Here is an 18,116-nt window from a genome sequence, read left to right as displayed (position 1 = left end):
GCGAAAAGCAGGAAGTGCTGGAGCTAGACTGACAGCAGTGCAGATTGGTGTTTATCTCTGTGTTTGTGACACTCTGGTGCAGAGGTTTAATGTCAGGCGGCTCGTTTTTCACGACGGAACATATATTTATCACATAACCCGCCCTCGGAGGAACATATGATCAAGGTATCGCGTTCAGAAAATGAGTAAATACAGCCTGATGTAAGAATTAGCCTCCTCGCTAGCAGGGACTTTGAATTAGTTGTCTGCTTTACGATTCAAAACGTGAACGATCTGATATGTATTTGACGGCTTCGTTGCGCTTTGCCTCCAACAGTTCTGGTGCAGAATATGCGTTTCGGATTAACCTGTTTAACCTGTAAACACTAGCAGGTCAAACACTGCTGAAACATTCGCTGTTGAGCGTTTAGCCACGTAATGTAACGCTCTGGCAGAAATATTGAACTATCAAATATGTATTTGTGGCGGTTGGTTATGTCTGCGCTTTGATTGTAGACGTCATTATTCACGCAATGATTTAGGAATGCGTCATGACGACACTCACTTTCTGACGTGGCTTTTTGTTTGCATGTATTATTACTAATCATTATTTTTTTAACTCCAGGTTTGAAGGGCCTGTGGAGAAAATGAGCCGAAGCCGGAACCCTCCGCAGAAGGGCCAGGGGGCCGCCAGGGCCAAACAGGTCATAAACCACAAGAGAGTCCAGAACCATATAATGAAGTCATCTTTGAAGCCAGCATGAAATGGGGGGGGGAAAAATCACCCTTTTTATTTTCTAAATGCGTGTTATAGATCATATAGTTTCTTAAAATGCTTTTAAAGCTGTAAATCGGTATTGAGGGTTATTATTGCTTAACTTGTCACTTAAAATAAAGCAAAATTAACCAAAATAAAATGCTAGATGCAAAGGGAAAATTAAATCAATATGGCGTGAAAACAAGTATTAAACCTATTAAAATAAATCAAGCAAAAATCTGTCATTCATGCTAGTTGCAAAGGCAACGTTTCTAACTGTCCTTTACTTCAACCTGAAGTACTATAATGAAGCAATAAAATAATTTTAAAAAATTAAGTGAAATTCAGGTGTGAAATTCTTTTGAATTTGCAATCATATGTAATGTTCAAAAAAGCTAGACATATTTACATGTATAGACAAATAATGGCATGCAACAAAATGACTTTAGATCATGTAATATTGATAAAAACTCCTCCTCTCATGTAATCAGATGGGACTGCTGCTGGACTTGGCTCCTGACGGCGGGCCGGATGACTCTGGAGGAAATGATGAGGAGCTAGAGGCGGAGCTTCTGGCATTGATGGGAGGAGGAGGGAGGGGCGGGGCAGCGGGCAAGAGGCCTGGAGGGAAGGGTGAGGATGGGATGCGTTTCTGCCATCTACCAGCAGCGAGCCAAACCTCCATCCCTTGGCGTTTCCCCTAATCTAGTCTTTTTTGCAGCTCCGGTGCCCATGGAGGACATCGAGCGGATGGCAGCGCTCTGCATGAAAGATCTGGACGAGGACGGAGACGACGATGGCGATTTGGAGAACGACGCTGATCTCTTGGTCAGGCAAAACCTTTCCTGTCTTGACGTCGCTACAGGCTGGCGCTTCTTTTTCTCGGGAGGAGGTTTCGATTGAAGTGGCTTTATGTGTTTTCAGGCCGAGTTGAACGAGGTGCTGGAAGACGACGAGGAGCAAGTGGTCAGGAAACCTCCTCCATCTCCAGTGCCCCCTCAACGCTCGAACGCAGCGCCCGCGTCCCAGAATGCATCCGCCAGCCTGGAGGCTCGCCTGCAGGAGCGTTTGGACATGTACCAAACGGCCATCGCCAACGCCAAGGCCGCGGGGGAAACCAGCAAAGCGCGCAGATACGACCGCGGACTGAAGGTGGGACTTTACCGTGACCCTTAGAACCCTGCTCCCGTCCACCTGTGGATGGCTGATGATGGTAGTAGAGGTCTTCGGCCCTTTCCTGGGGACCCAGTGCCCTGCAGAGTTTAGATGCAACCCTAATCAAACACGCCAGAAGCAGCTAATCAAGCTCCCAATCAAATATAAATCATCTATTTCACTTAACAAGAGAAATGACATGAGCATAACAGTTACTGGTATGTGTTATAAATAACATTTACTAAAATCGTTAGAAAGAAATTACTTAAACGTATCAATTTAAAGAAAACAAAATTTGAACGTGATTTGTAAAAATCTGTCAATTAAATATTTATAAAGTATATATTTACATTAATAGCTTTAAAATGAAAAAAAAGTATGTTTATATTTTAAATATTTATAAGTAATATACATTATATGAATATATATGCATGTAAATATTTTTAAATATTGCACTATATATATATATAGGATATATATATTACACAGTACTTTTATTTTGGATTATTTCGTGAATTAAATGTTTAACACTGATAGCAATACTAAGTATATAATTGAATAGTATAATGTCCCACACTAAGAACATTTTTTTAAATACAGAATACAATGCACTCTTCTGAAGGATGCGCTAAAGTTTGAGAGGTTTGTGGAATTAAATGTTTAACGGATGTTTAGAGACTTGCTATACAGTAAGCATCCTAAATGTCGTCGGTGTATTCATGAAGTGCTACTGTGCAGTGTTTGCTTTTCTGTTATTAGACAGAACTGGTAAACAAAGACGTAAGTTAATACAGACTGAGAACGGGAATTCTTTGCTTCTGCATTCAGGTGCTGCCAAAATAAAAGTCCCGCTCACGCTTATTATGTATCAAACTGAAAAATGACCTGTAGTTTGTAAAGTCTCAGATGTTGATCAAGTGATATATCACCAATAGCGATGGACTGTGTGCATCAGGAGTCAGAGACATTACTAACTCCTTGTCCCAGTCGTTTTTTTCTGAGGATTCCTGAGTAACGTATTTTGTGTTTTTAGACTCTGCAGTCTATGCTGACTTCAGTTAAAAAGGGGAAGCCCATCAATGAAGATGAGATTCCTCCTCCTGTGGCCACGGGTGGAAAGCCCTCCGCTGATCCGCAGGCCGAGCCAATCACAGAGCGAGAAAAACCTGCTCCAGCAAACACTCCACCGCAGACGGCCAACGTCAAGCCACCCGCTCCATCTAAACCTCAGCTGCTTCAGCCTCCGCCACAGAGAGAGACGGCCGTGACGCCCGACACACCCGCCATCTCACCCCTCACACCCGGCCAGCCCAGCACACCACTCTCACACACCACACACACACACACACACACACACACACTCTCTCTTACACACTCACTTACACACACTCTCTCTCTCTCTCTCACACACACTCACTCTTACACACACTCACTCTCTCTCTCTCTCTCACACACACTCACTCTTACACACACTCACTTACACACACACTCTCTCTCTCTCTCACACACACACTCACTCACACACTCACTTACACACACACACACTCCCTCACTCTCACACACACACCCTCACTCTTACACACACACACTCACTCACTCTCACACACACACTCTCTCTCTCTCTCACACACACACTCTCTCTCTCTCTCTCTTCTCTCTCACACACACACTCTCTCTCACACACACACACTCCTCACTCAATCTCACACACACACACCCTCAATCTCACACACACACACCCCTCAATCTCACACACACGCCCTCACTCTCACACACACACCCTCACTCTCTCACACACACTCCCTCACTCTCACACACACTCACTCACTCTCACACACACACTCCCTCACTCTCACACACACACACACTCCCTCACTCTCACACACACACTCCCTCACTCTCACACACACACTCCCTCACTCTCTCACACACACACTCCCTCACTCTCTCACACACACACACACACACACTCCCTCACTCTCTCACACACACTCCCTCACTCTCTCACACACACACCCTCTCTCTCTCACACACACACTCACTCTCGCTCACACAAACACATACACACACTCTCATGAACTGTCACTGTGAAGCTGTCGTTCTCGTGTGTGTTTGTGTGTTTCAGAGCTCAAAGCGAGTGTGTTAAACAGACAGAGAGAGTATAAGCTAGCAGCCTTGAAGGCCAAGCAAAGCGGAAACACTGAGCAAGCCAAACAACTCTATCAAGTGTCCAAGGTGAGTGTGTTTTGCCAGTTCTTGAACCTTAGGTCTAATTTGTGTCACACAGTTGCACATGTACACTCATTTCTTAGGTGCCCTATGCATTTTATATATGTCAAGTAATATTTAAAATCTGGGGTCTGTATTTATTTTTAAAGAAATATGTAGATGTGTTATCGTGGATTGATCTGACTCCACAGCACTAGTTATCATCTGTGAAAATGATCTTTCCCTTGCTCTCGGTTCCTCCCTTCCCTCACAGAGATTAGACTCGGTGGTGGAGAGCGTTGACCGAGGGGAGTTTGTGGACATCGGCTCGCTGCCGCCCCCTCCTGGTACAGCCTCACCTCACAGATCTCCTGTCACCTCAGGTACACGCTTCGGTCTGAGTTTGATGAAAGCGTCTCTGTGTTTCAGGAGAGGTTGAAGTGGCCCGCTCTAACCCTCCCCAGCAGTCCTCTAAACCAGCCGCCCCTCCTGCTGCCCCAGACGCAGGTGAGAGAGTGTGTGTGTGTTAATGTGACGTCCCTCACACACACACATCAAACACAGACACCGGTTATACGAGTCTGCGTGTGTGTGTGTGTTTCAGCTCTCTCTGCTCCCCGGAGCGTCGCCGAGGCCTTACAGCAGCGCATGGATAAATATATAGAAGCCTCAGAAAGTGCTAAGAGCAAAGGAGACGAGCGCAAAGCGCGCATGCACCAGCGCATAGTGAAGGTAACACACGCCAAGACTCACTTAAATAAAAGAACAGGCGCCGTTTCATTAACCTCTCTCTCGCGCGCGTGTGTGTGTGCGTGTGTGCGTGTGTGCGTGTGCGTGCGTGTGTGTGTGTGTGTGTGTGTGTGTGTGTGTGTGTGTGTGTGTGTGTGTGTGTGTGTGTGTGTGTGTGTTCTTGACTTCAGCAATATCAAGACGCCATTAAAGCTCACAAAGCAGGACGGCCTGTGAACTTGGCAGAACTTCCTGTTCCACCAGGTAGCGCTTGTTTCTGTTAAGAACCAAACTTCTGACAAATGTCTTCACAAATGTAGTCAAACGTCTTGAATGAGCCTCAGCGGCGGGGAAGGTTAAGTAATGTACCAAGTGTTCATTAAAATCTAAATATATCAAGAGGTAAAAGAGCATGGTGTGCTGATTATTTTTATGTTTATAATTCAATGTAATTACGCACTGCTGTTCAGTTGTTAGTGTTTATGTTGTGCACCTCTTTTTTTTGACCGTGTTAATGTTTGTGCTCGTAAGGGTGTCCTCCGCTGCAGGGCACTGAAGGAGGCGAGCAGAATTTCATCGGCGTCCTGGAGACAGCCATGAAGCTGGCCAATCAGGACGCAGACGCCGACGCAGACGAAGAACCACAGAAGGTAGTGTCAAAGTTCAGCAGAACGTCTAGAAACTCTGCTTCAGATTCTTCACCTCTCTCTCTGTGTGTGTGTGTGTGTGTGTGTGTGTGTGTGTGTGTGTGTGTGTGTGTGTGTGTAGGCATCAGCTCAGCCTGCCGCTCAGAAACCCAGAGCTCCCGCTCCCCCCAAAGCCGCAGGGACGCCCACCGGCTCCACCAGCGCCCCCAAACTAGCAGGCAAAGGTAGATGTGTGTTCATGCACGGGCGCTAACGCGTACGCACTGTTGTGTGACGTGTGTGTGTGTGTGTGTGTGTGTGTGTGTGTGTGTGTTGTGTGGTGCAGCCCAGCAGCAGCTGGATTTCCTGACGACGCGCAGGCAGCAGTTCATCAAGGCCGCGCTGCGCTCCAAGGAGATGAAGGACATGCAGGGAGCCGCTCAGCACCTGAGGAACGCTAAAGGCCTCGAGCAAATGATCGCCGCCGCCAAGGCCGGACTTCCTGTTGACATCACCAAGGTTTGTGAATCAACGAATCACATTAATCTCATCAGAACTGGTCCTGGGGTCATTTAAGGTCAAGTTTAATTAGTGTGTGATGACAGATCTGTTCAGGTCTCTTTGGTTGGAGACAAATCTACTTTTTAAATAAACATGTAAGATTTTTACACCGTGCTTCTTCAAAATGATGAATAACTGTTGCACGTCAGCTGTGTTTTTGCTTCATTTTTATTTATTTTATGAATATGAACATGTTTTTGCTTTTCTGCTTATTATCTTTACTGTAGGTTTGGTGTCTCAGTTTATTTAAAAATAATAATAATAATATAATAATAATAAAAATATATAAAAAATAATTATATATAAATTATTATTATAATTTTTTTATTATTATTATTAATATATTATTATTTTAATGACTTAATATTTAATGGCAGTTGTAGATAGATTTTTGCAGCAAATAATGCGTCTGCACGTGTGAATGTGAGCAGATGTCTGTGTGAAGTGTCTGACACCGATCTGTGTGTGTGTGTGTGTGTGTGTGTGTGTGTGTGTGGTGGTCTCTGGTGTCCAGGTGCCGGCCGCTCCGGTCAGCGAGGATGACTACAGACTGTCTCATTCCCGCTCGTCCGCTCTCTCTCCTCGCTCCTCGGAGCAGTACACTCAGCTGATGGCTCAGCTCAAACAGCAGCACGAGGTTTTCACACACGACCCGATCTGACCCATGTCACGCACACACACTGACTTCTAGAGAAGTCTACATGACTTTCTAACACTTGTTTGCAGAAATGCCTGGCGTACTCGCAGCAGTTCACTCATATGGGCAGCGTAGCAGAAACCGCAAGGTGTGTTAAGGTTAAAAAATATATATGTGTGTGTGTGTGTGTGTGTGTGTCTCATCAGGTAAGAAGGTTTTTTTTGAGTTCTGTTGAAAAGTTTGAGTTGTTGAGTTTTTCTTAAGAAATTAATACTTTTTTTCAGAAGTGATTTTAATAACATTCATGTTATAGAACATTTCTATTTCAAATAATTGGTCTTTTGTACTTCAAAGAATCCTTGAGGAAAATATATACAACCGTTTACAACGCTGATAATAATCAGAAATGTGTCTCGAGCATCACATCATGATTTCTGAAGGTCATGTGACACTGAAGACTAAGGATGTAAGGATGCTGAAAATGTAGCTTTGATCACAGAAATAAATGACATTTTAACATATATTCACATAGAAAAATTGATGCGACTTTGACATGGATGCAATAAACTGACATAGAAAAGTTATTTTAAATTGTAATATTTCACACTTTTACAGTATTTTTGGATCAAATAAATGCAGGCAAGCAGAAGAGACTTCTTTTCGAAATCATTAAATTAATCAAAAATTAGACAAATTTAGTTTTTAACCTAAACAAGCATTAATTAAATGCATTTTAAATATTCCTTTTTTAATATAAATTGTTTTTAAAGTGCTGCTTTTGCTTTTTTTTTTTTTTTTTTTTTTTTTACTTAAAACTGTATTTTTTTTTTATAAATATCAAATAACATATTAATGGCAAAAGTAGAAATAAAGCTTCTCTAACCATAAATGCTAACATAAATATTGTCTAAAAATACAATTTAGCCCGTGTAAAGTCTATTTGTTTGTGTGTGTGTTAGATTTTGCCTACTTTTTGACTAAAAGCCCCCACGTGGAGAGTAAACGCTGAAATGAACGGTGTGGCAGCAAACAGTCCTCACGAGGAAAAAAGATTAATAAACATAGTAAATAAAAAAATGCTGAGGTTTGAGGATCGTTGCTGAATGAGGTTATTAGCTCAGTACAAAAATATGTAAATGGTAAGCCCCCATGATAGAAAGTGTGTGTGTGTGTGTGTGTGTGTGTGTGTGTGTGTGTGTGTGTGTGTGTGTGTGTGTGTGTAGGTTTGAGAAGCTGGCTGAGGAATGCATGAGTAACATTGAAGTGCTGAAGAAAGCTCACGCTAAAGGAAGATCAGTTCCCAAATACCACACAGAGGAGCGCACCTTCAACACCGTCAAGTGAGCGCACGCACACACACACACACAGACACACACACACACAGACACACACACACACAGACACACACACACACACACACACACACAGACACACACACACACACACACACACAGAGACACACACACTCACACAAACACACGCACACACACACAAACACACACACACACAGCACAACATATCTGTTAGTGCAGGTGTCCAGCAGATTTACTAAACGTCTTCATCTCTGTGTTTAGGATCTTTCCTAACCTGACGTCCAATGACATGGTGCTGACCGTCGTGAAAGGAATCAACCTGCCTGCTCCTCCAGGTGTGTGTGTGTCATAAACCTGGTCTCTGAAATACACCACCATTAAAGTGTTTGTTACCCAAAGTAGTTTGGGGATTTTTTTTATATACATTTTACTGACCCCAACCTTTTGAGCGTTAGTGTCTATATAATGAAACAAACAAGATTCTATTACAGATTGGCTGCAGATGTTGTTTTCTTTGTATTCTCCAGGAGTTTCCGCCAACGATCTGGATGCGAGCGTGCGCTTTGAGCTCCCGTTCCCCAGCGCGGTGAGCAGCACTCACTCACACACACACACGCACACACACACTCACACACACTCACACACACACACACACGCACACTCACACGCACACACACACTCACACTCACACACACACTCACACACACACACTCAGACACACACACACACACACACACACACACACTCACACACACACTCAGACACACACACACACACACACACACACACACACACACACTCACTCACACACACACACTCAGACACTCACACACACACACACACTCACACACACACTCAGACACACACACACTCACACACACACACACACACACACTCAGACACACACACTCACTCACACACACACACTCAGACACACACACACACTCACTCACACACACACACACACACACTCAGACACACACACACACTCACACACACACACACACACATACTATAGACATCTAACAGTGTGTTTGTTTCTTAGGAAGAAGCTCAGAGAGACAAAACCAGCACTGTGAGAAACACCAACTGTCCAGGTACACACACACACACACACACACACGTATGGTCTGTGCTAAACGGTGGCAGCATCAGCTGAAAGTGTCTGTGTTTTCAGAGTTTAAGGAGCAGTTCAAGCTGAACATCAAGCGAGATCACAGAGGCTTTAAGAGAGTGGTACAGGCCAAAGGCATCAAGTTTGAAGTCGTACACAAAGGGTGAGATTCTTTCTAATCAAAAAAATATATTAGTCACATTTTTCATTTAAAAAATTAAGATAATCTTTTGGATCATTACGTATATGTGTGTGTGTTTATATATAAATAAATATATACAGTGTAAACAAAAGTGTGTGTGTGTGTGTGTGTGTGTGTCCACAGAGGTCTCTTCAAGACAGATAAAGTGGTGGGAAGTGCTCAGCTGAAGCTAGAAGCTCTTGAGAACCAGTGTGAGATCAGAGAGATCATCGACGTGAGCGATTCTCTCTCACACACACACACACACACACACACAGTGTGTCACACGTCCCTGAGGCTGTGCTGCTGTTGCAGGTGCTGGACGGACGCAAGGCGACCGGAGGGAAGCTGGAGGTGCGAGTGAAGATCCGCGAGCCGCTGTCTGGGCTTCAGCTGCAGCCGGTGACGGAGAAGTGGCTCGTCATCGACCCGCTCACGCCTTCCCCGGAGAAGGACCGAGAGCGGGAGAAAGACGGCCGCCGAGAGAAAGACGGAGACCGAGAGAAAAGCAGGGAAAAGGAACGGGTATGAGACGCCAACTATTACTCTTGATCTTACACGCAGCGTACGAACTCGGCTGAACACAAAGCATCGTCTCTCCAGCAGGCTCCCTCCCCGAGATCCCACCCCAGGAACGATCACGACAGGAACCCCAAACCCAGGTGACCGCAGCGCCGCTGTTTCCCCCGTGGCTCTGCGAGCGTGTTTAACGCCTGCCTCTGGTTGCTTTCAGCTCGTCTCCTCCGCAGCACAAGCTGCACAGCTTCAGCCTGCTTCACCACGACAAGGAGAGGCTGGAGTGGAAGGTGCGTGTCTCCGCCGGCAGGGATGCTGAACGGATATCGAGCGTGTCGTGAGTCATTCTGTGCGTCTCTTTAGATCGCAGACTATAAGAAGAACAGGCGAGACCCGTCGGAGCTGATCAAGCAGCACATGGACGTCTGTCAGCGACTGCAGTGGCAGAAATCCTTCCTGGAGAAACATCCGGCCGCGCTGACAGGTACCACACGCCGCCAGAAAGCGTTTAATTATGCTGCGAATCATGTGATTGATTCAAATGAATCTGTGAATCACTTTTGATTCGTTTGAATGAACCTTCTAAGTAAACTTTAATGAACTGGACTTTCCATTTCTGTACATTGAAGACATTCAATCAATAATGTGCTTATCTCTCTGTCTGTGTCTTAGAATATGAAAATGTGCTGCGGAAGTTCGTTCACGGTCTGTCAGATTCAGTCAAAATGTTTTCCAGCCAAGGCAACAGGGTGAGAGACACACACACACACACACACACACACACACACACACTCTCAGACTTTAGCTGCTTCGTGCAAATGCATTGATAAGCTGAGAGGTGTGTATTTTTGTTCTCATTTCACTCTTGAGATTACTGAAGTACAATGAGTTGTGAACGTCACTTCACGTTGACATGAAAAGATCAGATGTTTCATCAAAAACAAACACGGCAGAAGCTGGATGTCACTTCTGCGAAGTCATTTCAACATTTTTTTTTTTAAATCGGTCGTTTAGATCAAAGCTAAAGAGCTGTTCTGGTTTCTCAGGATGCAGCGAAAGACGCCCTCGGCCGACTGAAGATGGTGGAGAACGAGGTGAATAATAAAACCTGCCGCCTGTGCTTCACTCACATCTTCATCCAAACCCTCACTGTCTCTGTCTCTCTCTGTCTCTCTCTCTCTCTCTCTCTCTCTCTCTCTGTCTCTCTCTGTCTCTCTCTCTCTCTCTCTCTCTCTCTCTCTCTCTCTCTCTCTCTCTCTCTCTCTCTCTCTCTCTCTGTCTCTCTCTCTCTCTCTCTCTCTCTCTCTCTCTCTCTCTCTGTCTCTCTCTCTCTCTCTCTCTCTCTCTCTCTCTCTCTCTCTCTCTCTCTCTCTCTCTCTCTCTCTCTCTCTCTCTCTCTCTCTCTCTCTCTCTCTCTCTCTCTCTCTCTCTCTCTCTCTCTCTCTCTCTCTCTCTCTCTCTCTCTCTCTCTCTCTCTCTCTCTCTCTCTCTCTCTCTCTCTCTCTCTCTCTCTCTCTCTCTCTCTCTCTCTCTCTCTCTCTCTCTCTCTCTCTCTCTCTCTCTCTCTCTCTCTCTCTCTCTCTCTCTCTCTCTCTCTCTCTCTCTCTCTCTCTCTCTCTCTCTCTCTCTCTCTCTCTCTCTCTCTCTCTCTCTCTCTCTATGTCTCTCTCTCTCTCTCTCTCTCTCTCTCTCTCTCTCTCTCTCTGTCTCTCTCTCTCTCTCTCTCTCTCTCTCTCTCTCTCTCTCTCTCTCTCTCTCTCTCTGTCTCTCTCTCTGTCTCTGTCTCTCTCTCTCTCTCTCTCTCTCTCTCTCTCTCTCTATGTCTCTCTCTCTCTCTCTCTCTCTCTCTCTCTCTCTCTCTCTCTCTCTCTCTCTCTCTGTCTCTCTCTCTCTCTCTCTCTCTCTCTCTCTCTCTCTGTCTCTCTCTCTCTCTCTCTCTCTCTCTCTCTCTCTCTCTCTCTCTCTCTCTCTCTCTCTCTCTGTCTCTCTCTCTGTCTCTGTCTCTCTCTCTCTCTCTCTCTCTGTCTCTCTCTCTGTCTCTCTCTCTCTCTCTCTCTCTGTCTCTCTCTCTCTCTGTCTCTCTCTCTCTCTCTCTCTCTCTCTCTCTCTCTGTCTCTCTCTCTCTCTCTCTCTCTCTCTCTCTCTCTCTCTCTCTCTCTCTCTGTCTCTCTCTCTCTCTCTCTCTCTCTCTCTCTCTCTCTCTCTCTCTCTCTCTCTCTCTCTCTCTCTCTCTCTCTCTCTCTCTCTCTCTCTCTCTCTCTCTCTCTCTCTCTCTCTCTCTCTCTCTCTCTCTCTCTCTCTCTCTCTCTCTCTCTCTCTGTCTCCGTCTCTCTCTCTCTCTCTCTGTCTCTCTCTCTCTCTCTCTCTGTCTCTCTCTCTCTCTGTGTCTCTCTCTCTCTCTGTCTCTCTCTCTCTCTCTCTCTCTCTGTCTCTCTCTCTGTCTCTCTCTCTCTCTGTCTCTCTCTCTCTCTCTCTCTCTGTCTCTCTCTCTCTCTCTCTCTCTCTCTCTCTCTCTCTCTCTCTCTCTCTCTCTGTCTCTCTCTCTCTCTCTCTCTCTCTCTCTCTCTCTCTCTCTCTCTCTCTCTCTCTCTCTCTCTCTCTCTCTCTCTCTCTCTCTCTCTCTCTCTCTCTCTCTCTCTCTCTCTCTCTCTCTCTCTCTCTCTCTCTCTCTCTCTCTCTCTCTCTCTCTCTCTCTCTCTCTCTCTCTCTCTCTCTCTCTCTCTCTCTCTCTCTCTCTCTCTCTGTCTGTCTCTGTCTCTCTCTCTCTCTCTCTCTCTCTCTCTCTCTCTCTCTCTCTCTCTCTCTGCTCTCTCTCTCTGTCTCTGTCTCTCTCTCTCTCTCTCTCTCTCTCTCTCTCTCTCTCTCTCTGTCTCTCTCTCTCTCTCTCTCTCTCTGTCTCTCTCTCTCTCTCTCTCTCTCTCTCTCTCTCTCTCTCTCTCTCTCTCTGTCTCTCTCTCTCTCTCTCTCTCTCTCTCACAGCTGGAGTCAGTCAGGAAAAAACGGGCCGTCAGAGAGTGAAGACACGACTGTCTGCTGCAAAACTCTTCACACTTCTCAAATCATGGGAATAGAAATGAATCGTGACAGATATGAAGGAGCTGCAGAGGGAAACGCTACACACACACACACTTCATTACTCCATGATCCAAGGAGACACGTCTGAATGTTACGAGCGAGATCAAACTCATCTCACCTGATGCAAAAATAAACATCAAACACTAAAGAGGAAATCTCACGAAACCCATCAGCGACATGATCGCATTTATTTCGACAAAAAATATTAGTTAAATACTTTAGGGCCGTGAAGATGTTTTTGCTGTGAGATTTGGCGAGTAAAAATATACACATTCTTAGTCTAATATATATATATATATATATATATATATATATATAATAAAAAATAAGTGCATTAATTTGATATATAATAGGGCAATAGATTATTGTTTATATAATGTGTGTGTATTTATATATACATAATAAATATACACACACACACACACACACACATATATATACACAAAAGCTTTTATTTTGAATGCAATTAAATTGTTCACACACACACACACACACACACATATATATATATATATATATATATATATATATATATATATATATATATATAATATAACATATATATATATATATAATAAAATTACGACGGAGTACAGACGGTCATTCATTCCCTCTGAGAGTTTATTGCATGTACCAAAACACTACAAAAGCGAAATAGTTTTTATTTGAACCCTGTTTTTGTCTCTTTTGTCTTCCATCTCTTCATATCTGACGCGGCTCGGCCTAACCTCTCTTTCACGCATAAATGCTGTTAATCTGCGGCCTTTACAGTAATCTGTGTCCTCCACTATTCCCAGATTAGGATAATGCCGCTGCACAGCCGTGATACGGGAATAATCTCAGCACCCCAGGGAAGATGTTCAAGCGTGTGCGTGAGTGTGCGTTAGATGAAGGAGATGCGGATAATATCCCATAATCGTGGATTATCCGCACCCCGATGCTTCGCCAGAGAAAATGAAAAGGGGCTCATTGCGCGGGTGTTTCGGGCGGAGGACGGGTCCGTGTGTGTGTGTGTGTGTGTGTGTGTGTGTTGGGTTGATAAGATGAAATGAGAGGTCTTGTATCTGGGTGATTGTGTGTGTTTGTGGTGTTGGAGATGCGGTCATTCATATGCTGAGATCAGCACGTTTTTAGGGAAGCTGTCACTTTTCAGGGTCAAAGGGCATCATCTTTAACCCCCCGACTGACGCAGTCCGAAACCCCCTTGTTGTTCGCGTCAAGCACATCTCGGTATGTGTGTGTGCGAGCCGGGGTCATTCGTTATATCAACCGTTTGTTTGTTTGGTTACTTTTTTTTAATGAGCCAGACATAAAGCTGCCTCGTTTCCATGACAACCTCTTTATTCGTCGCGCCGTCATCTTTTAGGTTGCTGTCTGAACCCAATTAGCCTTCATGATCCTCGCTCGCTCCAGCACGTGCAGATCAGATTCATTGCAGTCTCGCATACCGAAGGCAATCACGGCTAATGTATTAATGTACTGATGTTCTGACGATGGGTCTATTTTTTAAAAGCTGCATTAATTTTGTTAACGGTGAAGGATATGATGATGTCTAATGTAATAATTAAAAAGGAAAGTCCACCTAAAAATGGAGATTCTGTCATCATTTACTGATCATAGTTTTGTTTTTAAAGGCACTTTTATGAATTATTTATTACGAAATGAGGTGTTTTGGTTGCTCTAAACAATGAAAGCGCGCCATGCTTGAGAATCAACCAAAAAATACTTCTTCAAAATCTTACGGTCAAGGTTTATTGTAGTTTAATGAGTCGCTCACACAGAATGCGTTTCTTTAAATGGCCCCTTCAGGCCTGTTTGCTCCAAGAACAATAATGTTCTGTTTATTTTAAGGGATAGTTCCCCAATAAATAAAAATAACACCTTCGTTCATCAAAATTAAGATATTTTAATGAAATCCATAAGCTTTCTGAATCTCTGTAGACAGCAGCGCAACTGAAACGTGTCCCGAAACACAGCAAGGGCATCAGTAAAATAGCCCGTGTCTGCTAACCGTGATCTTATGAAGCTGCAAAACTTTTTGTTTGAGCACAAAAAAAGTATTTTGGTAGCTTTGTGAAATTGCGGTTGAACCACGGATGTCACGTGGACCGTTGTGGAAAATTTCAGTTGCCGTTGCATTAATAAAGATATATAATTAGCTATAATTTATCTATAATCAAATTGTGTTCTGAAGACGACATCGGGCGAGTAATTAAAAACGTAATTTTAATTATTAGGTGCACTGCCCCTTTAAGTTGTCGCCTCGCGCTTCAAATGTTCGCGCTCGTTAAAGTTTGCTGGATTCTGATTGGTTGTCAACGTTTTTAATCGATTTCTTTAAATGGAAAAAACGTTCTTAAAGTTCCACCGAGTCGTTCTCGTTCAATTCGCTGCGTGGGTTCGTTCACTTTATTAAAATGATTAATTATTCTGGCCCTGTTATTTTTGGCTCTCAACAGGCCACTATTCAGCAAGCTCCGTGTCTTAAAAAAAACCTCTAGTTTTGTGTTTCACAGATGAAAGGTCGTTTTAAGGTGTTTAAATTACTACAAAATTGACATTTGAGGAAGAAACCGTTCATGTTTTAAATAACACAATGACTTCTCGTTTTGGGAGTAATCTTTTCTTCGAATGGAAGCCCGTCGTGACGTCACGGCTTATTAAAACATGAACAATGGCGGCCGCGTGCGCCTGTTAATCAAATCCTCCACAGAAACACGGCCTTTCGCGTCCTCATTCCTAGCCTCAAACATCTGCTCTTCGTTGGATCGGCCCATTCACTCGCTAAGAATAGTCTGAATCGCTTTATTGTTGCTTCGCCGTAGTTATAAGAATAATAAAGGGCCTCATCTGAATGTCAAACGCGCCTCCGCGGGATGAGTGACAGGGGTGGGCGTGGCTACAGGGGCGGGGCTTCCTGCCGGAGCGAACACGCGGTTCCGTGATCGGTGCGCTTTCCCCCCTCGATCCGTGCAGACGCCCACACCTTGTGATTCGCGATTCATGATTCACGAGTCGCAGCGCTTCTAGCACACCCCGACTCTCCACCGGACCGACGGAACCCGTCACACATCATCGGCGCCAGCGCTCCCGGAATACGTTCAGCCGCATCTCATACGGGTCATGACGCTGGAGGCGATCCGGTACCGGCCCGGTTCTCTGCAGATCCTCAACCAGCTGCTGCTGCCGCGCGAGACCGTGTACGACGAGATCCGCTCGGTGCGGGACGGATATGAGGCCATCAAGAGCATGAAGGTAAGGCTACGGCAGGCCCGCTCGACGGAAGCGCTGCCCGGTTTCGCTCGCGCACGTCCGGACGTCTCGAAGCCGGTAGAGGCTCCTTTGTGTCGGATCAGAGCACGGGCTTGCGCTTTTTGTTCGTGCACGCGTGTGCATGTGTGATCTGGCGAGATCTGCATAACCTGCGCTTGACATAACGTCCCCGCGTCGCGTTTTCCGCGTTTTAATAATGCACGCTTGCGTCTTGACCCGTTTAATCCCGAATCGTCCTCGGACGCCGAAGCATTAAGACGATGTGTCGTTAGTAACCCCCTTTAAAAAAAATAATTTAAAAAAATCAGTAATTGTTTTTTGGTTAAAGTGTTTTTTATGGTCGGTCACTATTGTGAGCAGTGGGATAATTCAATTATTTCTGCAGTCATTAAAATTGTTGTATCTCAGCCCGGCTATTAAACAGTTTCATCATATTCTGTGGCTGGTGTTGTTATACGTACAGGTCCCTTATGAAACACAAATGCACAAACCAGTCGTTTTGTGAAATAGAGAGTTATACTGTATGAGTAGGCTCTAAATAAGCTTTCCGTTGATTATATGGTTTGTCAGGACAGGACAGTATTTGGTGGAGATGCAACAATGCCTTCGTGGAACTTGATATTTACTTAATATCCTAATGATTTTTGCCGTAAAATTAAAAAATCGATAGCTTTGACCCATGCAGTGTATTTTGGGCTACTGCTGCCAATATTCCTGCTCTATTTAAGACTGGTTTTGTGCTCCAGGGTCGCAAATAGTCATCGGTTATGAACGTATTTACTCATTCTGTGTCCACACTCGACCAAACCGAATACTTCACGTGGACATACTTTACTGACCTTTTGTTATCTCTGAGGTGCTCTGGTCATGTGACCATTTCCAACGAGCATGCTCTAAAACACCATGCGAGTGATCTTAGCTGACGCTGAATCTTACCGCCAGAAACCATCACAGTAACGTAAATGTAAAATACCATTATGAACCATTAATTTTTTGGTCGAAATTCCTTTTATGTAGTGTGTTTTTGGCATTTTTTTAACGTCCCACCAATAGAATCCATCACAAACGCCATTATACTTTCCATTAAAACCAATGCAATTTCCATTATAACCAATAAATCCATTGCATTTTCCATTGTGTTTTGGCCAATATTCAATTTTTTTATTTTTTTTTTTTTTTAGGCGGGAGTTTTGGCTCTCGATTAATTATTGTTATTTTTTACATTTCTTTGCCGGCAGACAAACGCATAAAAACTGCTCGTGGTCAGAGCATCTACGGTAGCTCGCATCCGTTTGGGATTTGTTTTCCCGGAAGGGTTCGCCGGAAAACGTCATTTGCTCTGGAGTTATTACAGGGGTTGAAAATTTGTGGCGTGTTAAAACGCCAAAGAACGTCTTTGAGGCCCAAACTGCTGTGAAACTGCACGCGTCTCAATTGGCGTAAGTCGGATCTAAAAAATGCCCGTTTGGTGGCAGACGTCGGACGGGAGAGCGAAGCGCCTCCGAGATCTGCCGAGGTGTTTGGCGAACCTCTGGTTTTCTTTCTCCGGCCGTTGCGGTCTTGATTAACGGCGTGCATAATTAATGTGTTGGGGTGATGGTTTTCCGGCAGCCGTGTCTGCGCCTCATTAATAGTCGTTACTGCAAATATCTGGCATGAATTATTGATCAATAGGGGATTCGGGGGGCTTTGGTGCTGTGCCAGCCGCTGTCGCTGTCATGAGACCTTTACTAATGGACGGGAAATGACAATCACCGGCGAGAGCTTAAGTTACGCCCGGCCTTGCTTTACTCCAAGGAAAAAGCCCTCTTTGATGGTTCATCTCGAGTCGCTCGTATAATGGTAACAGTCTAAATGCATTAATAAACCAGTGTTTTTTTGTCTGGTACCCAAGAGTCTTCTGTCCACCAAGAAGTTGAAAAGGGGCAGAGTGTATTGAGTGATCTTCAGATCAGCACGAATCCATCTGTTTTAATGGAAAATGACGGCTTC

At 44.5% G+C, this 18,116-nt stretch overlaps 2 protein-coding genes across 2 annotated transcripts in view; both read left to right on the top strand.

Annotated features, from left to right (window-relative positions):
- The first annotated feature begins 19 nt into the window (after positions 1-19).
- cc2d1a (coiled-coil and C2 domain containing 1A) lies at positions 20-13,220 on the top strand. The gene is made up of 29 exons (XM_043224628.1): positions 20-165; positions 605-683; positions 1,228-1,369; positions 1,458-1,564; positions 1,661-1,888; positions 2,925-3,210; positions 4,008-4,126; positions 4,374-4,446; positions 4,529-4,606; positions 4,704-4,831; positions 5,020-5,092; positions 5,360-5,478; positions 5,597-5,699; positions 5,801-5,973; positions 6,530-6,652; positions 6,742-6,800; positions 7,876-7,992; positions 8,227-8,300; positions 8,493-8,551; positions 9,011-9,062; positions 9,143-9,242; positions 9,405-9,495; positions 9,576-9,785; positions 9,867-9,922; positions 9,994-10,066; positions 10,140-10,260; positions 10,449-10,525; positions 10,823-10,870; positions 12,756-13,220. The coding sequence occupies exons 2-29, from the start codon at positions 627-629 to the stop codon at positions 12,792-12,794; spliced, it is 2,985 nt and encodes a 994-aa protein (XP_043080563.1). The 5' UTR covers positions 20-165; positions 605-626; the 3' UTR covers positions 12,795-13,220.
- Positions 13,221-15,749: 2,529 nt separating this feature from the next.
- mri1 (methylthioribose-1-phosphate isomerase 1) overlaps positions 15,750-18,116 on the top strand; it is a 12,216-nt gene continuing 9,849 nt past the window's right edge. Inside the window, exon 1 of the mRNA XM_043223872.1 lies at positions 15,750-16,106. Within this exon, the coding sequence (XP_043079807.1) occupies positions 15,975-16,106 (132 nt within the window). The 5' untranslated portion in view covers positions 15,750-15,974. The remainder of the gene's footprint in view (positions 16,107-18,116) is intronic.

Source organism: Puntigrus tetrazona, chromosome 1 (genome assembly GCF_018831695.1).
Source record: "Puntigrus tetrazona isolate hp1 chromosome 1, ASM1883169v1, whole genome shotgun sequence".
Taxonomy (NCBI): domain Eukaryota; kingdom Metazoa; phylum Chordata; class Actinopteri; order Cypriniformes; family Cyprinidae; genus Puntigrus; species Puntigrus tetrazona.
Note: the sequence above shows the minus strand (reverse complement) of the source record. Positions and strands in the feature narration are given on the sequence as shown.

Coding starts and splice junctions, on each gene's coding strand:
- cc2d1a (XM_043224628.1), top strand. CDS start 627: ATGAGCCGAAGCCGGAACCCTCCGCAGAAGGGCCAGGGGGCCGCCAGG. Junction 4,832..5,019: donor TGCACCAGCGCATAGTGAAG/GTAACACACGCC, acceptor TCTTGACTTCAG/CAATATCAAGACGCCATTAA. Junction 5,093..5,359: donor AGAACTTCCTGTTCCACCAG/GTAGCGCTTGTT, acceptor TGTGCTCGTAAG/GGTGTCCTCCGCTGCAGGGC.